Below are 26,578 nucleotides of genomic sequence, written 5' to 3'. Positions count from 1 at the left end.
CTAATCTAATATAATTTCAAGTCTCACCTAAGGCAGAAAATGAGTTTTGATGGACAGCTGGCCGAATCTACCGTGGCACTCCCCTTCCCCTGATAGTCAACAGTAAGTACCCTTGGACGCTTGCTGGAGCCAACTGCTTAGAAGTTAGCCTGGATCCCTGTGGCCTGCCCCATACCCCATCTCCAGACAAACACACATCAAAGCATCTTCCTACATCTCTATGGCCTCGGCCCTCATGCAAGGCTTTAGTGGCCTGAGTGAGGTCATGTGGCAATCATCTGGGTGACTTCCCTGCTGCCCACACTTCTCTCCTCACAGTAGCCACAGTGAGTTTTGAAAAACATCAGTCAGAGGAAATCCCGTCAATACCTTACTGATGCCCTCATGATGAAATTCCATTCTATGGCTTGGCCTCAAGACCTTAAGAAACTGTCCCCACTTCTCATCCTCCTCTCCTACACAGTCACACAGGCTGCGCCGTGGTCACTGTACTCACCGATCCTACTGCTGCCTTAGTGCCTTGTGCCAAAGGTCTTGACACTCAAACACTTTCTTCCTGCCTTGGCATCCCCCCCCTCCCCGACCCGCAGTGTGGTGGGTAACAGTAAGGGCTTGCGAGCCACGGCACCTGGATCTCACCTCTGTTGCTGACCAGCTACAGGACAAGTCGCTCAGCTCTCCTGTGCCTCTGTTTTCCTGGGCTATGCCCAGCGGTGGTATGGTTCTGGCTCCCCAAGGTTGCTGAGAGGATAGCATGGCGTACTTTGCACGAGTTGATGCATAATCCGACTTGCCCCAGTGCATTTGGAGCACTTAGCAGTACTGTCATTGTCTATCAGGTGCCAGTGAAGTGCCACCCCCCCCCCCCCAGAAGCCTCTCCCGGTAACAGCTCTGCCCACCTCTCCCTCTGCATTTCCATCAAGCCACCTGTTCTTGTTGATATTTTTATGTTCCACCCCCCTAACTAGAATCAACTTTTATGATAGAAGCTATGGGCTCCTTCTGTTTCTTTCTCCCTCTCTTGACAAGGTCTCATGTAGCCCAGGCTGGCTTTGAATTCCTGATCCTCTGTCCTCCATCTCCCAAGGGCTGAGATTACAGGTGTTTGCCAATACCCTGTACTCAAGGACTCTTTCACCAGGGCTCCCATTTAGTTCTCGAGCTCCCACACAAATTCTTAATAGGCCTCTGGTGAGTGGGTATATATGGAGGCCAAACCCCACTGATAGCCTCTATTGCTAGAGGCCATGAGCATCCCCGTTAAGGCAGGACTCACGGAGTTACCTCCTGGGGCCCTGGGGCATGAGCAAGGACTGCGAACCTGCTTTCCAAGGTCTTGGGTCACTCACTGGTGGGATTTGTCTTGAGAATGCTACCCTTAGTGTTGGGTTCTGGAGTCCACCCCACCCGTTTCCATCAGTTTCTAGTGGACTAGTTAATTATTTCTTCCGTGCCTCCGTTTTCTCATGTGAAATTGAAGGAATACTAATTATCCCACCCGGCTGTTAGGAGGATGAACAAGATAATGTATGTACAGGGAGCTCTCTGGCTGGCTCTGATAGAGTGCTCCAGATGGGAGCTATTATTATTGTTGTTAGTGCCCTATCCAAGTGCCACTCTGCGGTTCATGAATGGGGGTGCCAGAGGGACTTGGGGTGGGGAGAGTGAGGAGATAAGCATGTAGGGAAGGGAAGAACTGGAATGGAATAATGGGGTGTGTTTGTATTCGTGCGTGAGCACGCGCGCGCGCCTGTGTGTGTGTGTGTGTGTGTGTGTGTGTGTGTGTGTGTGTGTACCGTAAGGCGCCTGGGGAGGGATGGCTTCAGAAACCCGCCCATTTCTCTGAGTTCAGGGTCCGGGGAGCTGGGCGCCCTGGCTGTGGAGATCCACAGGAGAGGTAGCAGCTACCCTGTGGTCAGTGCGCCTGGCGCGGTACTCGGCACAAGAGCCTGCGCCGCCCTAGAATGACTGGAGCTGGGGGCGGGGGAAGCGACCTGAAACCCCGCAGCCACTCCGATCGGTGCAGACTTGGGGCTGAGGGTGTCCCAGGACCGACAGTGGTGGCCCGGTTCTGTGGGTCCGTAGCAGGGTCCCGGAGCAGCTGGTACTTTCGCTGGATGGACCGCGGCAGGCGGGGCGCGCCTTCCGGATCGTGGCGGGCGGGGCCGGGGAAGGGGCCGTTACTTTCCCAGAGTGGCGGGGAGGGCGACGTCAGGCGGAAGGGCGCGGGGCGCGCACGCTTTAAATGGCATTCGCTGTCATCCGAGCTTGCAGTCGTGTGGGCAGAGGCGGGCTATATAAGCAGCGAGGCGGGCTGCCGCGGGGCACACGGCGACAGCGACAGCGGCGGCAGGGAGCCTCTCAGAGCGCCGCGGAGCAGCACAGCACAGCCCCGCGCCCCTCGACGGGCCCGCCCGCCCGCCATCCCTCCCCAGCAGCGCCGGCTCGGGCCAACGAGGCCCGCCGCCACCCCGCAGCAGATTTGGATCCCCCGCCCGGAGAGCCTCAGGCTGCCGCCTCCCGGGGGACCCCGGAGCCGCGGCCGCCCCCGGAGAGCCCGGGCGCACCGCCGCCCCCCGGCCCCGCAGCCACCGACGGCGCCATGGCGGCCGCCAAGCCCGGCGAGCTCATGGGCATCTGCTCTAGTTACCAGGCGGTGATGCCGCACTTCGTGTGCCTGGCCGACGAGTTCCCGCAGCCGGTGCGGCCCGCCAAGCTGCCCAAGGGCAAGGGCCGGCTGCGGCGGCCGCGCCAGTCCCGCTTCAAGACGCAGCCGGTGACCTTCGACGAGATCCAGGAGGTAGAGGAGGAGGGGGTGTCCCCGATGGAGGAGGAGAAGGCCAAGAAGTCGTTCCTGCAGAGCTTGGAGTGCCTGCGCCGCAGCACGCAGAGCCTGTCGCTGCAGAGGGACCCGCTCGGCAGCTGCAAACTGAGGAACAGCCTGGACTCCAGTGACTCCGACTCGGCCCTGTGAGGCAACAGCCAGCTTGGGGACTCGCTCCGCTGCCACGCGCCGGGAAGCCGCGGGCGCACCCGGAGGGGACCCGTGCCCCCAGGCGGCCCCGACCATCGGGGATCGGCACCCCTCGCTCGCTCTGACTCTTGCCGGGCCGCGGACACGCCGGCTCCCTGGAGCCAGTTCGGGGACGCCAGGGAGGGGAGCCGCTTTCTTTGCCCTTGTAAATGTTTATTTTTTAACTCTTCCCCAGTACGAACTCTGCTGTGAGTGTGCGCGGGAGGCGGCCCGCGCTGAGTCGGCTCGCGGCGGCCGGGGGTCGCCGCTGCAAGGCCTTTTGGTTTGCAACTCCGATTTTGCACACCGCTCCACTGTGCCCCACCCCCAGCGCACACCCGTTCACACTCACGCCGACACTCTCGCTGAACACTTTTATAATTGTTGGGCTGGCCGAGGGGACTTGGGGCGCAGCGCGCCTGCTGCTGCAGCCGGAGGATTGATATTTATTTTTGCATTGCAATAGCTGAAGGCGTTTTATTTAACGGTCTTTTTACCTGGATGTTGTCTGTGAGGCGTCCGAATGGACACAAATAAAGCCAATATATTTACACAGTGCACTTCTCCGGGCTTTGGACTTCTTTAACCTTAGGGGGTCCGGTTTGGAAGACAGACGAGGAGGAAATGTGGATGAGGAAGGGGTAGGGTGGGCCAAGTGGGGATAACCTAGAAAACTACTGTCTCCAGATTGAGGTGACACCTCCGGTGCACCTGCCTACCCAAGTGGGTCCCCACCCGGACCAGGATGTCCCTGCTGGTCTGGTCTGCTCTCCACGTGGCCTGGGAGGCGAGGGTGGTGCTCTAAGGATGAAGAGCTCTCTCTTCTGTGCGGTTGACCTCCCAGGGAGGTCCGGGTTACCTAGCACGCAAGTTACCACTCTGCCCTTTCCTGGCGATGGCTTCTTTGTGGGGAGTGCTGGGAGACCGCAGGAGACCAAATCCCGAGCCAACAATGGGAAAGTCAGGCTGGGACGTTTAAGCCGAGGGAGGGTGAGTGTGTGGGTGCGCATTCGCTGTCCCGGCAGGTGAGCGACTCTTCCTCCCTTCCCCGCCCCCTCACTCTGCGCTGACTCAGCTCAGTGCCCAGTGCACCTGTGCTTCGGGTGAATCAAGTCTCTTCCTCCCCGCCTTCTCCTAGGCTCCCTCAGGCTACCGCGGAGGGAGGATCAGAGTCAGCAGGGCGACAAGGTCCCACCGCATCCCCGCCCTTTCTCAGCACGGGTCTTTGTTTACGGAGTAGAAAACAAGCCCAGCAGCCAGGAAGAAACCACAAGAAGAGCCGAGGGCTGCTGACTCTGGGTCTCCTTTCCCTTCCCAGGGTTCTTCAGCAGCCGCCCCATTCTACAGCCGAAATCTCCCAGGCTAGGAATGGAGCAGTGTTGCCTGGCGGCAGGTGGCGTCCGGGGTAACAAACAACATTCTGCTAAGGAGAGCCGGTGCTTATACCCAGTCCCGGACCAAGTCTGCAGAATTAGTCCATGGCTCACCTGGGCCAGACAGCTAAACCCGAGAACAAATACAAACTCTGCTCAGAGGTAGCCAAGTCTCCGTGCTCAGGCGCCCCCTAATGGTAGGGTTAGAATATGTGTGTGTGTGTGTGTGTGTGTGTGTGTGTGTGTGTGTGTGTGTGTGTGTCGGTCTGTCCGACTGTCTGTCTTCCTGCACATGACCCACTTAGGATCTGAATTGCTCCTTTTCTCCTCACGTTCTCTCTTGTGAAGCCATACTACGTGCAAGACAGTGAGCAGAGGAAACAAACATAAAATACACACACAACGTATGAAAGGATGCCTCCCCTACTGGCTCAGAGATGGGAGGACAGACACAGGGTGCTAGTGATTGGGGTCTTTAGCCCCATGCCAGCCCCCGAGAGCACCATGACACTCAAAATGGCTCCACTGTGGCAGGAATCCTAACAGCATGCCCTTCGCTGCCAGGACCTCATTCTTGGGAGGCAACTGTGCTTGATACAAGTCACTGCAGCTGTCAGGCTGGGCTAGCCTGAGCTCCAAGGTTGGGGCCAGAAGGCTACAACTTCACTAAGGACTTTCCTGTCCCTTATTCTTGTCTCAGCTCTTCAACTCTGGCTCCTTTTCCTCCCCAAGAGCCAGATGCCCCAGGTTTCTGAACCATCCCTCGACCTTACTGAAGGCCTTCCCAGAGAGTCTCCATACAGGGTCCTGGCCCACATGGAGGATTGTTGTAGGAACCATAACCTTTCCTCCAGATCTCAATGCAGCTGAAGACAGCTTTGAACTCCTGTTCTTCCTGCCTCTGCTTCCCAAGTGCTATAGGCAAGTCTCACCATTTCCAACTTGGATTATTCTATATTGATCATTCGGGAAATATTTGTTCACTATAGTGCAAAGCACATCCCTCTTCCTCCCACCGCCCAGGGGTGAACAGGCGGGCATTTTGGAAGCTGTAACTATGTATACATATTTGGTTTGTGCTCTATAAGTTATTTTTATCCTGCATTTTGACTTGAATGGATCTGCATTTAGTGTCAGTACACATGGATCTGCATCATAGTTTAATAAAATCCGATTGGGTATCTAACCTATTTGTTGAAGCTAAGGCTCCTACCTACAGGCACAGAACTAATATTCAATTTTGTCCCAGGTTCTTAGTTGGGCCTCTAAGTAGCAGTTCTGAGAGATGATGGAAAAGATGTGCAGTAGAGCCAGTGGTCCAGAGAGAGGCTGGAGGAGAGACAGAGGTTTCAGTGTGGCCATGCCTGAGAGAGCTAGCCAGGCAGGGGGTGCCTGGGACAGTGGAAGAGGGGGTAGGCTTGGGGCAGGGCTCCTCCAAGGTGCCTGGAAAGAGTTCAAGGTCATCCTCCTCAGCTACATAGCAAGTTTGAGGCTAGCCTGGGCTACATGAGACTTTGCTGTTAGACACACACACACACACACACACACACACACACAAAATATAGTTAGTGCATTATGACCTGGTATTATACGTTTTCAATTCCAACCTGTGCTATTTCTAGAATACAGATCCCCAGTTTTCTGCTCTAAGCCTCTGTGGCAGCCATGAGGATGGATGCCTTTCAGAGTTCTTCCTGTGGGGCATGTAATTGACCAGAGGATGCTCTGCCTTTGAATCCCTTCACCTCCTTCGATGATCAGCACATCGAAGTACAGTGGTGTGTACAGGGCTAGTGATCTGAGGAGGTGTGAGGAGTTTGTAGCTGGGAGTCTTGGGCCCCAGCGTGTGCTAATTCTCTGTGGTAGCTTTCACAGCCACAGTGCCTCTTCAGGGAACCTTCTCCATCTTGTCTCTCAGGATCTGTCACACATCCCAGCTGGCAGCCACTCCAGTCTTTCCTAGGTCCCTCCCTGTTTCATTCCACACAGGCACATCTTGACACTTAAAAAATGTAGTGTGTATGTGTGTGTGTGTATGTGTGTATGTATGTGTGTGTATATGTGTGTGTGTGTGTGTGTGTGTAGGCATGTGTATCAAGGTGTGCATGTGTAAGTCAGAGGACAACTTGCAGGAGCTGGTTTTCTCCTTCTGCTGTGTGCTTCCTGGGGATTAAACTCAGGTTGTCTGACTTGATGAGAAGTACCTTTACGGCTAAGCCACCACGCCAGCCTTCTCTTGACATAATCTCTTGTTGATACCTGTTTCTTGGATAGCCTGGGCTAGCAGACCCTTTCATTCACAATATCCATTGTGTTCCTAGTATTTCTAAATCTTCCCCTTGGCCCCCACTTGGCACAGGAAGGGTGGTGGACACCATTTTAGGGTGAACTTGGGGAAATGGCAATGCTCACCATACTAAGATATATCGTGATAATCCATTGGGCTTGTTTGGGCTTCTGGGTAGGAATGAGAGTGTGTGGCCTGCGTATATGAGGGGGAGGAGGGGTAGGGGTAGGGGCTCCATGCATTGGGTCTCTGACCTATCTATACCCAAAACTACAGGAACCTAATGACTTCTTGCCCATTCATCCTTCCCCAGGCCACGTAACCAGTCCCCATGACCCACTTTCTTGTGTGGCCCTAAGATTGTGAGTGAACCTCCTCTCACACTGCAATCACATTCTTTCCCTTTTCCACAAATGGAGTCACATAATAGCAGCAACCCTGTGGCAATGGAGCCAACAAGGACAGTGGCCTTGGAAATGGCCGAGAAACAAAGGGGGAAGAACCCCAGGTCTCCTAATGACCTGTGGAGCTAAACAACTGTCCTTACATCGGAGGGATCACCACGGAGTCTTACATATGACAATACATGCTACTGTCTTCTTTGAGCCATTGAGTCTTCATACTTGCAACATCAGCCTTCCCTGAATGGAAATGTGTGCTGGCAGCAGGTGCTGCCTGCCTGGTCATTTTTTGCTGCATTCAGGGATGGCACACATTTGCCAACTGGGAAGTTGATGACTTGTTGGCAAAGCAGTGGAGAAAAATCACTTCTATGACATCTGGGAGGCTGATCAGGTGCTAACAAAGCCAACAGCTCTAGAAATGCCGGCAAAGCTCGACAGGTAGTATGCATTCGTCCTGCCCTCTAGCAGATTCTTTCCAGAAAGACAGGCAGTGTGTCTTTGTTAGGGTTTCCATTGCTGTGAAGACACCATGACCACAGCAACTCTTGGAAAGGAAAACATTTAAGTGGGGTGGCTCACTTACAGTTTCAGAGGTTCAGTCCATTATCATCATGGTGGGGAGCAGTCCATTATCCTCATGGTGGGGAGCATGGCGGCATGCAGGCAGACATGGTGCTGGCTACATCTTGATCAGAGGGCAATAGGAAGTGGACAGTGACACTGAGCAAAACTTAAGCAAAAGAGACCTCAAAGCCTGTCCCCACAGTGACACACTTCCTTCAACAAGGCCACACCCACTTTTAAAAGGTCACACCTCCCAGTAGTGCCACTGCCTATGAACTTATGGGGGGCAATTACACTCAAACTACCCACACAGTCTGGAAACATGGGTGCTTTTTTAACCCACACACTAAGAATTCAGACTTAGTTGTTTAGCACCTTTCTCAGAGGCCACCCAAGACATCCAACAAAGGCTCAGACCTGAGACAAGGTTTAGATTAAGGCTGTTCCCTTCAAAGAAGCCTGGGTGAGGGCAGGAAGCCAAGTTAGATAGCAGACTTCAGAACTCTACCAAAAGGCAGTGTTGGGTGTGGTTGCTTAAAAGCCTTGCAAACATCAGAGGAATGTTCTTTTAAGATTTAAAACTTTTAAAACTTGTGCACACATGTGTGTGCATGCACATACATACACAGGGGGCACACATGCATATGCAGCTACATGCATGGAGATCCAAGGACAACTTTGGGGGATCAGCTCTCTCCTTCCACTGTGTCGAGGCAGGCATGCTCCTGTTCAGCCGTGCTACGTGCCCTAGGCTAGCTGGCCCACGAGCTTCTGGACAGTATCCCTACCCTGCCCCTCCCCCATCTCCCCTTAGGAGTATTGGGATTACAGATGCTTGCCACTGCCTCTACCCCCGCCCACACACACACAAATATGAGCCTCAGGGATTGGACTCAGGTTATCAAGCTTACAGTGTGGGAAATACTTTGGCCATTGGCCCCAACTAGTTTTTATTGGTTCACTTTTGTTGTCCAAGAAGGAATAAAGGAATAAGAAGTGGTGAGTATGGTTGCCCACCCTCACCGACTCCCAAAGAGGCCAGGTCCTCTAACATTCTCTTTGCCGATGCTGTGGCCCCAGAAGATGATGGAGAAAGGAGAGAGTCTCGGAATGGAGTTGGCCACACGGGCGACAGTTTCTTTCTCAGAGCAGGAAGCAGCCAGGTTGGTCCGTGGCAGTGCCAGTGACTCCTCCGGTTTCCTGTTATTCCCTTTTCCAAATGGGAATTTTTCCCGTGGCTTTGTTATTCCGGTCCACCGCTGTAACCGGGGTGGGGTGGGGGATAGGGTTGGGGAGAGGGTGGCTGTTGGCATCTCTCTAGTGAACTGTGAGGGATCACTTGTGACTTCTCTGTTCCTGCTTCCAGGCTTGCCTCAAGTTTTCAGTCCCCCTGCCTCTACCTCTTCAGCTCATCTTCCCAGCGTGCACCCCCACAATCAGAACTGAAGCAGCAGCCCTGAAGGAACTCTGTGCTGACTTACTCCTTGAGGTTTCCTCAACTCGCTTTCTTATACCACCTAGGGCTACAAACGTAGGACTGACACCACCCACAGTGGGCTGGGCCCTCCACGTCAATCATTATTCGATAAAATGCCTCACAGACTTGCCTATCAGCAATCTAATGGGAACATCTTCTCAGCTGAAGTTCTTTCTTCCCAGATGACCCTGGACTGTGTCAAATTGTCCAAAAAGTAGTAATAACAACCAGAACAAGACTGTTATTAATTTCTTTTTCTTCAATTCCATTGGGACCTGATAATGTTTTCTATAACAATTATCTTCCTGTGAAGTTGTTGAGATTATTTTCTGTGACCCGGTGAGAGGTCTATGGTCACAAGAAATATGGCATATTTATTATTTTTGTACACTACATCTGTCTAATAAATGACATTATTAGTATCCTCTGTATCTGTGACATGGACAAAGATATTTACCACCATTTTTTGCATGAGAGGGATGCAACCTCAAAGCAAGGGATGGTTTAGGAGTGCTCATTCATATGTGAGCCTATAATTCCAGCACTTTCAAAATAGCTGTCAGGAGAGGAGAAAGGGTATGGCCAAGTAAGGATGCACAGAAATGACGTCAGCATAAAAGTTATGTGAGAAAGAGGCATGCGTGTGGCTACTGGTCCACAGAACGATTGGAAGACAATGTGAGAGAATCCTAGAACAGTGTCCAGGCAGTTGTTTTTCCCAACTACATTACAAAGTCCCTTAATTGTTCAGGTCCCCAAACAGCTTCTAAGGAAGACATACTTCCTGATATCTACTTCAGATGAGCAGGACAGACAAGGTAGAATCTTCCAGAGGGCAAAACCAGGGCAGCATGGCCCACCACCATTCCTGCTGTATCCTGGGTCTCTTCTATGTATTCCTCCCCTTCAGAATGGGAGTATTTATCATGATTTTTCTTTCCCCGTCCACCATTGTCTACTTGGCAAGTGAGTGGGGCACGCAAATTGTCTTTCAGTTCATAGGTCCTTGTGGTATTTTGGTTGTAATTGGTCATCATAATCTCACAGGGAGTGGCACTATTAGGAGATGAGGTTTGTTGGAGTGGGTGTGGTTTTGCTGGAGGAAGTGTGTCACTGTGGGGTGGGCTTTGAGTTTCTTATGCTCAGAATACCACCCAGTGCGTCAGTTGACTTCCTTGTTGTGCAAAATGTAGGACTCTCAGCTACCTTCCAGCACCACATTTGCCTGCATGATACCGTGTTATCCTGCCATGATGATAATGGACTGAACCTCTGAAACTGTAAGCGAGCCACCCAATCAAATGTTTTTCCTTTATAAGAGTTGCCGTGGTCATGGCTTGTCTCTTCACAGCAGTAGAAACCCTAATTAAGACGGTCATCATTCTTTTCGTTGTTGTTTTAGAATTGAAAAGAAATATTTTTTTTCATACAGTAGATTCTGATCATGGTTTCCTCTCCCTTGTCTCCTCCCAGATCTTCCCTACCTCCCCACCCATCCAACTCCATGTCTTCTTTCTCTTTCTGTTTAAGAAACAGGCCAATCAAAAACAAGCAAACCACAATAAAACAAAGAAATAAGTCATCATTCTTATGAAGAACCATAGCTGAACCTATGGCGAACTCTGCACTTACCTCTTTGGGTGAACTTTGGTTTGTCCTCCATAGGGAAGGGTGGTGTGTGCCCTATTTGTGGGAAAATAAACTTGCCCAGATAAGCAGTGGCCAAGGCAGAGGCTGTGGTGGACACTGGTAGTGGGCTCCTAAACTCTTTTCCATTCTTTTTCTGAGTCATTAAGTTAAGCTGCACCCAGCCCACCCTAGCCCACCACAAATTTTCTGCAGTAGAACATATATGCAAATAATAATTGCCACATTGGATCCAGGCTCACGATAACTGACATGTAGCCTGTATTAGTCAGGGTTCTCTAGAGTCATAGAATTTATAGACTGAATCTCTCTCTCTCTCTCTCTCTCTCTCTCTCTCTCTCTCTCTCTCTCCACACACACACACACACACACACACACACACACACACACACACACACACACACGTAGGAATTTATTGGAATGACTAGCTGTGAATGGAAAGTCCAAGAATCCAGTAGTTGCTCAGTCCCATGAGGCTGGGTGTCTCAGCTGGTCTTCTGTAGATGCTGGAATCCTGAAGAAGTAGGCTCCAATGCCTGTGAAGGAATGGATGTGCTGGCAAGTCCAGGGCAAGCAGGTGAAGAACAAACAATTCCTCCTTCTTCCATGGTCCTTATATAGACTTCCAGCAGAAGGTGTGGCCCATATTAAAGGTGTGTCTTCCTGCCTCAAGTTCTGGATTAAAGGCATATCTCACCTCACCTCAAGGTCCAGATCAAAAGCCAATATCTTCCAGCCTCAAGATCCGGATCACAAGTGTACCCTCCATTTCTGGATTGTAGTACATTCCAGATGTAGTCAAGTTGACAACCAAGAATAGCCATCACACAGGCCCATGATCTCCTCCACCAATATAGCAACGACTACATTGGTAACTTTGTGGCTGCTCATCCTCTTCCTCCTTTCTCCACCCTGCTTCTCCTCCTCCTTTTCCTTCTTGTCTCAGTCTCTGTCCTATTCTGTGAAGAGACAGCAAGACCAAGGCAACTAAAAGATAGGGATTTAATCTGGAGCTCATGGCCACAGAGGGTTAGAGTCTACGAGCATCATGGCAGGAAGCATGACAACATGCAGGCAGGCAGGGTGCTGGGGCAGTAACTGAGAGCTTATACCTGATCCACATGGGAGAGATCAAAAGAGAGAGGGGGGGCGGGGGGGAGAAGGGGAGGGTAGAGGAGAGAGAGAGGGAGAGGGAGAGGGAGAGGGAGAGGGAGAGGGAGAGAGAGAGAGAGAGAGAACTAGGAATGGTGTGAGCTTTTGAACCCTCAAAGCCCAACCCAGTGACACACCTCCTCCAACAAGGTCGTACACACCTCCTAATCTTTCCCAAACAGTTCCATCAACTGGTGACCAAACATTCAAGTACATGAGCCTATGGGGCCCATTCTTATTCAAACCTCCATTCTCCTCCTCCTTCTCCTTCCTCCTCTTCCCCTTCCCTATCTAACTGCCCTTTCTCTTTCTTCTTCACACATATATCCCCATTTCTCTTTCTTCTTAGTTAAAAAAAAAAGAGAAAGAAAGAAAGATAGGGTCTCATTCTGTATTCCAGGCTGGCCTGGAACTCATGCTACTCCTGCCTCATATCCTGAGTGCTAGGATTACAGGCATGCACCACCAAGCCTAGCCAGATTTAAACTGGCTTCACCAAGCCACAGCCTGGAAGGAATGTGGGTCCCTGAACTACTGAGTGAGATAAGCTTCGTGCTCTTCCAGGCTCTTTTAGGATAAAGATGAAGGTTTTTCACTGTGGCAGAGGTCTCTTGCCCTGCATAATTGCCCTGGAGGCACACTAACTTTCTCTCCACATGACCCGGCAGGAAGGAGGTGGATACTAGTGTGCTGCTGACCTCTATGCATTGCTGAAATTAATGTTGAGTGGAATAACTTGGTTATCTATGGCACAGCTATTAGTTTTATCTATATTTGCATTTAATTTGGATGGCACTCTGAAATATTACATAGCTCCCTGTCATCATGCTTAATGTTCATTAGCCTGGATTGCATTTGTTTGCTAATAAAATCCTGGCATCCTAATTATTCTTATCTGTCTGGTATGACTTTGCTCATCCTCTTAGTTTTCAGCCTCTAAGTGTACTGGGGTGTGGCTTGAGCCAGTGTGGCTTACCTTCATTTGCGGGATTTGAGAGTGAGACTCTGTGTCACAAAACTAAAACAAAACAACTTTGGATTTAATCTGAAAATATGTTTTAAAAAACCAACCTAATTGTATACTTATAACAAGTAAAGATATTGAATTAACAATTGAAAAAGTCCCAGCGAAGAAACGTCAAGGACCAGACTGCTTCAGTGAAAATTCTACCAAACATGTGAAGAACAAGTTGTATCTTTTTCCCCAAAATATAGAATGCCAGAGAACATGTCTCAACTCATGTCAGGAGGTCAGCAAAACCCTGATAGCAAAGCCAAACCACCATGAGAAAACTGTAGGTCAACATCTACATGCAAAACCCTCAACAAATACATGCAAACCAGACCCAATGGCGTGCTGAATGGATTACATGGCACAACCAGTCAGAATGAGAAGGTGATTTAATATAAAACAAAGCAACCTGTGTATTACACTCCAGCAATAGAGCAGAGTAGTGGGGAAAAAAAATCACCCGGACCTCTCAATTCATCCAGAAAGATCACTTAACTGAATCTGTCACCTGGTGTCAGCAAAACAAAACAAATCATTGGACAAAGTAAGAATGGAAAGAAACTTCCTCAAGGACCTTTATCAAAACCCCACGTCTAATATCAAAGTTAGGAGCCACCAAAAGCCTCCTGGTGTGACCAGGAGGAACAATGCACTGGGCATTCTAGCTAGAACCATTAGGCATAAACATAAATTAAAACCATCCAGCTTGGAAAGGCAGCAGTTAAAAAAAAAATTCACAGATGACAGGCTTCCCTGTGTAGAAAACACTCAAGAAACAACAACAAAACCACAAACTAATGAGTCATTTGGAAAACCTGCAAGGATGAACCACATCCCCAAATTGGGTGTATTTCTACACACAAGCAAAGAACAATCTGAAAACAAACAAGAAAAGAACCTAACTTAGGATAGCACCAACAAGCATCAAATAGGCTCTTCTGTTTCTCTGCTCTCTGTGTACAGATGCAATGTGGTCTCTGCTTCCTGCTTCCCCACCCCCACCCATGATGGACTCTATCCCTCTGGAACTGTAAGCCCAAATAAACCTTTCTTCCTTGGGTAGCTTTTGGTTATAGTATTTTACTATAGAAAATATTTAAAAGGCATAGGATACTTAGGAATAAATTTACTAGGGAGCCATAACTATAAATCGCTGAACACTATAAAACATGGCTGAAAGAAATTAAAGACAACTAAGTGGAAAGATATTCCTTCCATGCTCATTAGTTAGAAAAGTTAATATTGTTAACATCTAATATTCTCACATTGACCTGTAGGTTCAATGCACCTCTATAAGCATTCTTATGCCTGCCCACAAATGGAAAATCTAGTTCTATGATTCATGTAAATTCTAAGGAGCATTGAGTAGACAGAATCATCTTGAAAAATAATCAAGTTGGAAGACACACTTCTCAAGTTCAAAACCCACTGAAAAGCTACAGAAATCTAACCAGAGTGGTAGTAGGATAAACATTTGAACTGAGGGTCCAAAACCAAAATCATAGTCAGTGGCCAGTTGTTTCACCAAAGTGCCAAGGCCATTGGATGGGTGTGAAGGTTCATTTTGGCTTGTCAACCTGACAGGACTTAGAATCACCATGGGAACAATTCTGGGCGTGTATGTGAGGGATTTTCTAAACTAGGTTAACTGAAGTGGACAGACTCCTCAGTGGGCAGGACCATCCCATGAGCTGGGATCCTGGGCCGGATAAGGAGAGAGTGAGTCCTGTAGCTTTCATGGCTCTCTGTGTCTTGATTACAGATGAAATTTGACAAGCTGCCTCAAGCTTCCGCCACCATGACTCCCTGCCGTGATGCACCTTTGAACTGTGAGCTAGAATAAATCCTTCCCTTCTTCATGCAGCTTTTGATGGGTATTTTGTTGTAGCAACAAGACAGTAACTAATACAACCGGCAAATGGTGGTTTGTTTTCACCAAATGGTGCTGGAACAACCGGATACCCACAAACCAAAGACTGACAGTGGGCATGTACAAAACCTAACTCAAAATGGGTCAAAAATTCAAAATATAAGAGCTAAAATAATAAAATGCTTAGAAGAATATAGGAACAAGTCTTTGTGGCCTATTGGTTTCTCACATGTAATGCCAGATACACAAACAGTTAAAGAAAACAATGTACAAGTCATATTTCATCAACATTAAAATCTTTCTGCTGGGCCTGGTGACATGTATCTATAATACCAGCATCGTAGAGGTTGTGGCAGGAACATGACGAGTTCAGGACAGCCTAGGTTGCAAGGCAGGTCCTTGGCTTAAACATTAAAAGCTTTCATATATTCAAGATTCCACCAAGAAAATAAATAGGCTACAGTGAGGCAGCACAGTGAGTATAAAGGTTCTTGCCACTAAGCCTGATGACTTGAGTTCCATCTCTGCCACCTACATGGTAGAAGGAGAGAACTGATTTGCACAGCTACACACACACTGACCTACACACACACACACACACACACACACACACACACACACACACACACTCTAAATGAATGAATGAATGAATGAATGAATGAATGAATGAATGAGCCAGGCAGTGGTGGTATACTGTTGTGGAATATTAATTTAAGATATCTTACATTCATTTATGCTGTGGAATATTTGTTTATTGATGCAAAGGTGTGTTGCATTCTTTTATGTTTCATTTGTTTAACTCTGTGAAGCTGCGTTACTTTGCCCATCTGAAATACCTGATTGGTCTAATAAAGAGCTAAACAGCCAGTAGCTAGGCAGGAGAGAGGAATAGGCAGGGCTGGCATGCAGAGAGAATAAATGGAACGAGAAAAGGAGGAGAGGAGGATGCCAGGGGCCAGCCACCCAGCCATACAACCAGACAGGAAATAAGAAGGAAAGAAAAGGTATACAGAAATAGAAAAAGGAAAAAGCCCAGAGGCAAAAGGTAGGTGGGATAATTTAAGAAAAGCTGGCTAGAAACAAGCCAAGCTAAGGCTGGATATTCATAAGAAAGAATAAGTCTCTGTGTGATTATTTGGGAGCTGAGTGGCAGGCCCTCCAAAGAGCAAAGATTTAAAAAAAAAAAAACCCACCCACTACTACATCACACACCTTTAATCCCAGCACTCGGGAGGCAGAGACAGGCAGATCTCTGTGAGTTTGAGGCCAGCCTGGTCTACAGAGCTAATCCAGGACAGGTACCAAAACTACACAGAGAAACCCTGTCTTGAAAAACAGAAAGAAAGAGAGAGAGAGAGAGAGAGAGAGAGAGAGAGAGAGAGAGAGAGAGAGAGGAGGGAGGGAGGAAAGAAGGAAGGAAGGAAGAAAGAAAGATAGAAAGAAAGAAAAAGAAAAAGAAAAGAAGACGAGTAGACAATCCACAGAATTGAAAAGATACATTTCTGAGTCATATATCCAAAGAGGTATTGTGTCCAGAATACTTAGGAAACTCTTACAACTCTACAGCAAAAAGCAATCCTAGTAAAAGTGGGCAAGGGGGGCTGAAGAGATGGCTCAGCAGTTAAGAGCACTGGCTGCTTGATTCCCAGCGTCCACACCAGAGTTCTTAACCATCTGTAACTCTAGTCCCAGGGAATCCAGCTCCCTCTTCTGGCCTCCAAGGGTAATGCACATGCCTAGCGTATAGACATGTAGGAAAAATACCCATACACACAATATTTCTTTTAATAGTTAAAGAAAAAAATAAAGGACTCAAACAGTCATTATCCAAAGAAGACATACAATAGTTAAAGACATCCTGGGAGCCTTGTGCCTCCGGTCAGCATTGACTGTTGGGGAGACCAGCCTGATTATTATCCCTTTTATGAGTCACTTGATTTTTTTGGCTTGGCTGGTCAAAGGATATTTTTTTCCCCCTTTAAGTCTGGTAATTTTATTAGAAGAGTCTTGGAATTGGCTGTTCTAGGTCAAAGTCCCTGGCACACAGAGTGCCTTTCAGGTAGTTTATATCTTTGGTTTCAAGAACGTCTCTTTCCACTCTATTTTAAGTATTGCATTCCATTGTTTGGCTTTTATTCTTTAGGAATTATAATTATGTATATGCTAGCTCTCTTTTGTCCTTTTTTTCCTATGTGTGTGATTTTCGCTGGAATGAAAAACAACCACTGTCTTCACTCTGCCCCATTGTGTTTCCTTCTCTGTTTTCAGCCAGTTACCTTTGCTTCACTGTGGCTAAATGCTGCTTCCCGCTGTGGCCCAGCACCACTGTTCTTTATCTGTCCTCACATCTCTTACACCAGCCCCCCCACACACACACACCTCAGGCACCTCCCTGCATTGGCTTGCTCTCCTCAACTGTGCTTCTAATTCTGCTTTGTGGCCCTCCCTCACAGAAGGAATTGTCTTCTTAAGACCAATTTTTTTTTTCACTGAACACTATTTGGTTGGAATTTCCATCTAATCCATGGTTACAATTTTTTTTTCTGGCCAATGTTTTCCATCTGGTAAGCTCAGTGGCCTTTCCCACCCATTTTCTTTAGTGTCTTTGCCTTTAGTCTATGCTAATTCACTTAAGAAATTTAAAAGCCTGTAAGTTGTGTGTTCACGGCTCACTGGTTGTAGGAAACTCAGCTGTGTGCACCAGGTGTGTGCAGTACCCATGGAGAACAGAAGAGGGAGTTGGATCCTCTGGGACTAGAGTTGTAGATGGTTGTGAGCCCCCTATGTGGGTGCTGGGATTTGAACTCCAGTCCTCTGCAAGAGCAGCCAGTGTGTTCTGGGATCTGTTGCCAAGGGATATTGTTCTCTGTGCCCTTATGGTCTTGACCTACCTTCCAAAGTAAGTTTTTTCCATCCCTCCCTGGTGCTCACCAATCTGTAGTGTGTCTCATTGTAATGAGTCTTTTTCTGTTCTGCCAGCCAGTTCCCAAATAGTGATGTGAAGACTTCTTATTAATTTAAAGTCTAGGCCTATAGTTTAGGCTAGTTTCTAACTAGCTCTTATAACTTAAATTAACCCATTTCTATTAATCTATGTGCTGCCACATAGCTCGTGGCTGTTACCTCTCCTCCTGCATGTCTTGCTCGTTCTCCATCTCCTGGCATCTCTCCTGCATGCCTAGATTCCTCTTCTTACTTTCTGTCTCCTGCCCAGAAGTCCCACCTATACCTCCTGCCTAGCTATTTGCTGTTCAGCTCTTTATTAAGCCAATCACAGTAATATATCTTCATGTGGTGTACCAATAGCCCACAACATCTCATAACAAAAGGATCTGGATTATTATTTTACAGCAGGGATTATCAACCTTGGGAAACTTTATCCTCAAGGATTTGTGGCAATATACAGTCATTTTTTGTTTACTGCAGTTTGGAATAGCGGCTCACACTGCTGGTCTCTAGTAGGTAGAATGCGTTTGTATTAGTTACTTTTCTCATTGCTATAACAAAATACCTGGCAAAGGCAGTTTGAGGAAGGGGGAGGGCTTGTCTGGGAGGGGATGGAGTCTATCAGTGTGGAGATGGCATGATAGTGGGACTATGAGGCAGCTGGCTGTGTCACCTGTGGTCAGGGAACAGGAGTGTTGGTCCTCAGCTTGCTTTCTCTTTTGTCCCTTTTTATTTGATCCAAGGCCCCAGCCCGTGGGATGGTGCCACCCACGTTCAGGGTGGGTTTTCCTCTCTGCAAATGCCCTCATAGACATATTCAGAGATGTGTCTCCCAGGTGACTCCAAATCCAGTCAAGCTGACCGTGGGGATACACTTCATACATCTATCCCGATAAACCACCTACAGGACAAAAAACCCCACCCCTACTCTCTGGAACCACAGAGATCAAAATAGCAGTGGTGCCAGTGTCAAAGCTGCTGGTAAGCTCGCTCCCAGCCACAGGGCAGGCCTATTTGCCAGAGGGCTTTTGTCTGTGTGTTTTTGTTTTAATTGGACCCTCCTGGGCTAGCTTGCTTCAATCCCCACCCTTCACTCTCTGCCTCAAATAATTATCTGTGTGAATAATAACTTTTATGTCTTTTATGTGAGATCTTGTTTGTTCCAGTCTTTCTGCGTTTGAGCCTCTCTGGCTTCTAGAACAGAACTTGCCTTGTCATTCTGTTTACTTTTGTGTATTTTGATCTTCCAGGAAATGAGGAGGGAATTAGCTTCTAGCTCCTTCCACATGCTTACCAAAACCTCTGGAGGGCTGTTTAAACCTAAGACTTCAGATGGTTCCATTTAACCAAGGAATGTGGATGGAGACTGCAAAATCACTGAGAGTCACCAGGGTTAGGAGTCCAGAGAATGGCTTTTGCCTCAGCTCCAAATTGAGATCTCTGTGGAGAGTTCAGTGGGGCCGGTGCATGGAGGTGGGTTGCACTTTAGTGTGTCCCTATGCTGGCAGTGGAGATCACTAGAGACCCAGCTTTGTGTCGGGGCTGGAAACTTCTGTCAGTGCCCAAGGGCTCTGGCTGTTGACTGCTGTGTCCCCATCTCCACAAAAAACAAAGTTAGTCCACGAGACGCAAAGCTAAGGTTCACATTGTGTAGCTGACGTCCTCAGGACTGTAAGTGTATAAACTGAGGGTTTAGGCATCAGATGTATAAAGTGGGGACATGACTGTTCCAAGGTATGGTTGAGGGGAAGGCTTTTTATTGTAGATATGAGGGAGAGTACAGCCAGAGGCACCTGGAAGAGTCCAGAGCAGGGAGAGAAAGTAGTAGACTGAAGAGGGCCAGCAGACTGGATGGGCCATGGAAGGGGAGGTGGGGCGAGAGTGAGAGAGGAAGACAGAGGAGTGTGAGCAAAGGAGACCAAGAGAAGCCAAGAGAGGAAGATAAAAAAGAGAGGGGACCAAGACAGCACACAGCTAAAATGTCAGGGTTATAAGGCCTGAGAAGCTTGGGGAAGGGAGGCCCATGCACCGGAGAAGTTTAGGGTGGGGGGCAGGGTGAGAAGAGCTGAGAGGAGCCACTGGTAGTTGATACTGAGGAATCCTGGCAGCCAGCATCCGCATCTGCTTTGGTATTCTAATAGACACCACAGATAACATTTGTCCGGGTTTCTTTTGGACCTGACAGTAGATCCCCCATCACCACCACCTCTTTGGGTTTCTGCTTTCATTTAGCTTTTGGCGTTTGTTTGGGAGTGTTCCAGAGTCACTGGTTAATTTTGTAAATTTGTAGTTCAGCCAGCATTCTGAGCGGCGTTCCGCATGATGGTCAGGAAGCTAATCTCCTTCATGCGCAGCCCCTCTATCCTGGCCTTGCTAAGCCGGTGTCCTCATCTCTAAGGTGAGTGTTGTGTGGGTTAGCGTTACACAGTGACATATGTAAATTACCCAGGACGGTGCTTGCTTAATAGAAACTCAAAGCTGAGTTTTGAGTCACTTCCTGCTTCCTTTCCCTGTGGTGGGAGAGAGAGAGAGGCCTGGTCCTTGGGAGTCAGCCAAGCCCGTCCCAGCAGCCTTCCAGGCTCCCCTTCTGCTTAAGCCAGACCCACTTCCCTGTCCCAGTCCTGGAGCAGGTCCCTGTACAGGCTTTCGCTGTGTCCGTTTCTTGCTTCCTCCCTCACTGGAAGAGGGCCAGAAGTAAGGCAAGGCTTCTCTCTGTCAGCACCCTGCAGGGCTGCTGGAAACACAACTGTCCACACAGAGGCTGGGCTGCCAGTCCGCCCTCTAGCTCTCTCTTTCCCCTCTCTCCCTGGCCCCTCTGCAAATAAGGATGAAACAAAGTTGCTTTGATTGGGTTTATGAATAGCTTTTAATTTTTAAATAATTCCAGATTTGTTTGTAAAGGGTATAAAAGTGCTACAAAGGCCACGTGTGCTTCCTTACACCAGGTCTCCAAATGTCCATGCTTTAGTTTGCTTGCTCGCCATATGTTACATATCTACCTATCTTGACAGGCACACATCGCTATTCCTGGTTCCGGGTCATTGGAGAGGCAGATGCAATACTTCCCCCCTAAAGACAAGGACATGTTTTTCATAGCCACATTAAGAGTTAGGAAATTAGCATCAATCTAACACCATGAGGTAGCTGCTCCACTCACGTTCTCATACAGCAAAAAATCATTTTTCTCCTGGCCCAGAATCACATGATCACTTAGCTGCCAGGTGTCTAATCTAGAACAATCCCCAGTTGGCCTTTGTGGTCTTTGGGTAGTATGAACCAGTTATATGTGGTAGAAAGGGCCCGCATTGGAGTGTTCTAGTCCCAGTTAGATTTCAGTGCATGTAATCACTAGTTCCAGTTAGATTTTGGTGCGTATTTGTAGAAGCAACCATTCTGTGGGAGCAGGAAGCACAGGGTGTTGCTTCATCCAGCGCTGATGCAGGTAGCTTTACATCTGCAGTGAAGTGGCTTTTGCGTGTTGCTACTCTGAAGTCAAAATTTTGTCCACTGTAATTAATAAGCATTTGGGAGAGTCTATGAAGATCCAAGTCCTCACCCAAATTCACCCTGTGGTTTTAGCATCCATCAACAGTTCCCCTTCAACTCAGTTATTTCTATGAGACTTACTAATCAGACACTTACGATGTGTGTGTGTATGGGTGCCTGCATGAGTTTATATGTGTGTCATGTGTGCAAGTGCTGCTGAAGGCCAGAAGAAGGCATTGGGCTCCCTGGAGCTGGAGTTACAGACACTTATGAGCCACCAGATGTGGGTGCTGGGAACCAAACATGGGTCCTCTGCAAGAGCAGCAAGTACTATTAACCACTGAGCTACCACTCCAGCCCCTAATCAGAGACCTTTTAAAGACTCCACACGGCTTCCTCTATGTACTGGTTGGCATTCTGACATAGTGAAGACGGATATTCCTCACGTCCACTTGTTTATTTGCACATTTGCTTATTTATATCACTATGGACTCATGGCTTATGGCTTATTTAATATATTGCTGTTCCTATTATTGATTTGTGTGTGTTGTGGTTTGTGTGTGTGTGTGTGTGTGTGTGTGTGTGTGTGTGTGTGTGTGTGTGTAGGCACATGTACCGTGTATGTGTATGAACCCCTTTATGGAGCCGATTTTCTCTTCCAACCTTTATGCGGGTCCAGGGATTAAAGTCGGTTCCTGGGTTTGCAAGGCAGGAACCTTTACCCATTGAGCTGTCTTGCTGGCCTTCCTACCATAGCTTCTGAGACAGGATCTCTCACTAAGTCCGGAGCTCACTGATTTCTGCTAGACTGGCAGGTCAGCAAGCCCCAGGGATCTGCCCATCCCTGTCCCCGCTCCTCCCAGTGCTAGGATTGACATGGCATGCTCAGATTTTCACACAGGTTCTAGGGATCTGAACACAAGTCCTCACAACTTCGGGGCAAATGCTTTACCAGAGACATCTCTCCAGCTCCTTATCACCATTTATCGTAAAGCTTAAGTTGTTCTGGACTCAGTGGGAGCCCACTAGTACTTTCACTTCTTCCCCCACACTGGGAGAAGAGTCTGTGCCTGTGTCTTGCTAATAGCAAGTCCTCACTTCTAGCACAGCACTTAGCACTCTTTAAGTGTGTGAATACTTGCCTATAAAGTGGCGGTAATAATGGTAACTAGCAGAGCGTTCTGCAGGAAATAACTGAGCTGGTGCATATAAAGTCCTTGGGGCACCAGGAATGTTTATTACCCATTTACCACGTAAGTGCCAGGCTCCATTCTAAAACACTTACGTGTATCAGTCCATTACACTGAGCCTGGGCAGTAACTAGTATTATTTCTATATTTTGAAGAAGAAATAGGTTTAGGGGCTGGAGAGATTGCCTCAGTAGGTAAGAGTGCATACTGATCTTGCAGAGGACCCGAGTTTGGTTCCCAGCACCCACGTCAGCACCCACATAACCTCCTGTAACTTTAGCTCCAAGGGATCTGACACACTTTTCTGTGGTCACCTGCATACACGTGCACACGCACACACAAACATACACATATATACATAAAATAATTTTTAAAGAAACAGGCCAAGAGTGAGGAAATGTCTTGTATAAAGTCACACCAGCAATAATCAGTGGATCCAGATTTTTAACCCAGATCTGTTTGCTCCAGAGCTTGAGTACTGACAAGAACATGACAGAAATTTCCACAGTGATTGAGAGTGAGACCAATGTAATGAGTATAACACAGGGAAGGGGAAGATATGTAAAGGCACCCAGAGGGCCCAGCCTGCACGATGTAATCCAGAAAGCAGAGTAGGAGATGTGAAGGTCCAGACTCCTGAGCAGCTCCCTGGGTGTCATCTCATCTGATGACATTGTCATAATTCAACCCATCATCTACTAGCTACATCTACAGAACTTGAGAGTCTGTCTCCATGCTGCCTTCTACCCATGCTTCTGCCATGCCTTCCTTGACCAGCAGCCTCATTCTCCTGATAGTTAGGGACACAACGCCCCTCCCCGAGTGCTCCTAATAGTTGGCCCCTGGCTGCTGGCCATGACTTTGGCCACTGACCTTCTCCTTAGAAGTTAGCACTGCTGCTGTCCCACAGTTCCTCACTGAGTTGCTCAGTTTCCATCTGTCTATCCTGGTGGGCTTGGAGGTCCGTGAAAACAGACAGCCGTCTGCTATTGGTTCTTTCGGAGCTCCTGGATCTGTCTGACTTGAGGCAGGTGCTCACTAGAGACCCACTGCTTGTGCGAGCCACCAGTCCATTACTTTCTCTTCTGTCCCCCACACTGGCTTTCCCAGGAGTCCCATATGAGAGGTATTCAACTATAAAGGACAGCGCGGTGGTAGCTCAGAAAAAGGAAGGCTCTCATTCCAACCCCCACACCAGCCAAGTATAACAGTGGGGTCCAGTCTGGTTCTCGGGTTAGCTTCATGCAACCGTGTCCCTCTCTGTCCTTTGCTCAGAGTTCACATCCCCAGCCTCACAAAGGAGCCCTGGGATTCTGGAAACCCATAATGGGGCACTTTGGGTGATCAATAGTTCACAGGAAACTCGGTCACTTATGTCCCAATCCTTGCTTTGAGGTTTATGAGATTCAGTTATTGCTGATAAAGAAGCTGCCTCAGTAGCAGCTCAAAGTGACAACCATGCTTGGCGGCCTAGCCCTGGGGCTAACTGGAGGAGACACCTTCCACCTCCAGGGAAGGCCACCCCACCTGTAATGACAGGGGTCAAGGATAAACCCCGGTAGATTAGGAGACAGAACCTAGGGATCAGGTCATTTGCTATTAGGTCAGATTGGCCAATATAGGACAAGTGTCTCCATATCAGGTTCACCATGGGGACAAGTAGTGACGAAACATTAACTAGAAGTTAAAGGCTCCTTGTACTCTGAGCAGAGAGTTGGGGGCCAGGTGGGGAAGATCCAGGGCCGTTTCTCTGTATCCAAATTGCTGACTGAGCTGGTGAGGTGCAGAGTCTTGGCTTGGATACATTTCATTATGTTTCTGTTGCTGTGATAAAGTACTGTGACACAGTTGACTTAAAGGAGAAAGGGTTTATTCTGGCTACAGTCGCAAAGGGTGCAGTCCCTCCTGGAGAAGACATGACGGTGACTTCAGGAAGCTGGCTGGTCACATTGCATCCACACTCAGGAAGCAGGGAGTGGGATCAGGCTATAAGCCTCAAGGCCGCCACAGGGACTCACTTACTCCATTTCCCACACAGCCACGCCAGCTGGAGGCCAAGTGTTCAACACACGAGCCTGTGGGGGACACCACATTCAGCAGCCCACAACCTGACTCCAGCAACACTAAATCCTAACCTCTAGGATGGATTATTTTATCTATCTATCTATCTATCTATCTATCTATCTATCTATCTATCTATCTATGTTTTTCAAGACAGGGTTTCTCTGTGTAGCCCTGGCTGTCCTGGAACTCACTCTGTAGACCAGGCTGGCCCTGAACTCAGAAATCCACCTGCCTCTGCCTCCCAAGTACTGGGCTTAAACGTGTGTGCCACCACTACCCAGCTCTTCTATTTCTTATAAACTCTAATCCAAAGTCTTCCGGGTATGATACTAGATCTTGACATCAATGTCGTAGAGGAAAGGCTAGATAACACAACCTGGGATGAGCCAAGCCAGAGCCAAGTCTACCAGTGGGGACATTTTTCATCCTAGGCAGCTGAGAACTTGTATGATTTTTTGTGCACAGTATGACTCTCGAATAGTAGCTTCAACACGTGTGTTACATTTATAGATCCCATATGTATCTGCCATGTATTTTTAGACACTGATACCCTGTTCTTCAGTTGCTTTTGATGTGTAGATTGGGAAAGAAACCTCGGTGTGTGCAGTAATAATTTCCAAGTGATAATCTTAATGAAATTCCATGCTCTTAACAGTCTAAAAATTACTTTCATCTTCCCTTGACCCCTATGTGGGCTAAAGTAGGACAATTTGATTGCATTTGATATTAAAGGGAACTCCCAGACTAAGAAAAAAAAAAGAAACTTAATGAAATTGAAAAGGAGGCAGGGCCCGAGGTATCTCTGGGAATGTTGGAGGAAGATGGTGTTTCATCTTCTCTTAAAGAATGAGGTCTTGGGGCTGGGGAGATGGCCCAGTGGGCAGGGGAACTTGCTCTGCAAGATGAGGCTCTGGGTTCAAATCCTCAGTACCCACATACAAAGCCAAATGTGTGTGTGTGTGTGTGTGTGTGTGTGTGTGTGTGCCTGTAACTCCAGCATTGGGGTGCAGAGACAGGAGGATCCTGAATGCTTGCTAGTCAGCCAGCCTGTCTGGAACAGAGAGCTTCCAGTTCAGTGAGTGACCCTGTCTCAAGGAAATATGGTGGATACCATCAGAGGAAAATATTTTACATCTTGCTCTGACCTCCATAAGCACGTGCATGGATGCATGCACCCACTTATTTATTAGAATGAACCACACACATATAACACACACACACATACACACACACACACACACACACACACACACACACACACACACACACACAAGCACATATGTACATGCTATAGAGGTCTCTGGGAACTTGGGGAGGAGTTGCCCAGGATAACTCACCCCTACCCAGTTCTTTCTTGGTTCTGAAGATTGAAAGCTAGGCCTCCTGCATTCTAGGCAAGCATGTTACCAGTGTGCTACACTCTGTAGTCAATGTCTTTGTTTCTTTATTCACTAAATGAATAAAGAAACCTCTCCCACCCCAGAACTGACCTTGGTTTTTCTTCAGTGGAGATACAAGGTCCTTGTGATATGGAAAAAATTGAAGAAGCTGAAACTGTAAGATACAGAACTGACATTCACTGGAATGAGTGCTCCTGGAGGCACAGCTCTGTTTCTCCTGTTCACTGTGGTCCACAGCACTGAGAACAGTGCTGGAAAATAGGGGGGGGGGGTCCAGGAAACATCTGTGGAATGGCTATCCTGAGTGTCCTCAAGGCAAAGCTAAGTGGAGACCTCGTCTCAAGATGCACATCTGTGAACTCAGTGGGACTCACACAGATGCTGATTTTTGGGGGGCCAGACAGCTGCTGAGTGTGCTATGGTTGCTGTCAGTCCAGGGTTGGCAGGGGTGGTGCCTTCTGGAGGAACTGAGGGAAAAATCTACCCTGTGCCTCTTTCCCAGTTTCTAATGACTGCCAGGAATCCATGGCACTCTTCGGCACACAGACACATCACTCCTAGTTCTACCTCTCTCTCCGTATGGTCTTCTTCTATCTGTATCTTTTGTTTGGCCCTTCTCTCCCCCACCTCCTCCTCCTCTTCCTCCTCCTCCTCTTCCTCCTCCTCCTCTTCCTCCTCCTCCTCTTCCTCTT

General features: G+C 48.2%; 2 protein-coding genes across 3 annotated transcripts in view; both read left to right on the top strand.

Annotated features, from left to right (window-relative positions):
- Positions 1–26,578, top strand: part of Alkbh3 (alkB homolog 3, alpha-ketoglutarate dependent dioxygenase) — a 90,659-nt gene that overhangs the window by 53,385 nt on the left and 10,696 nt on the right. The window lies entirely within an intron of this gene.
- On the top strand, positions 1,814–3,574 carry CUNH11orf96 (chromosome unknown C11orf96 homolog). The gene has a single exon (XM_052724940.1). It carries the CDS (start codon positions 2,247–2,249, stop codon positions 2,973–2,975), a length of 729 nt encoding a protein of 242 aa, XP_052580900.1. The 5' UTR covers positions 1,814–2,246; the 3' UTR covers positions 2,976–3,574.

This window comes from Peromyscus californicus, unplaced genomic scaffold (genome assembly GCF_007827085.1).
Source record: "Peromyscus californicus insignis strain IS unplaced genomic scaffold, ASM782708v3 Scaffold_7__1_contigs__length_154581171, whole genome shotgun sequence".
Taxonomy (NCBI): domain Eukaryota; kingdom Metazoa; phylum Chordata; class Mammalia; order Rodentia; family Cricetidae; genus Peromyscus; species Peromyscus californicus.
The sequence above is the reverse complement of the archived record's forward strand: the minus strand, read 5'-3'. Positions and strand labels throughout refer to the sequence as shown.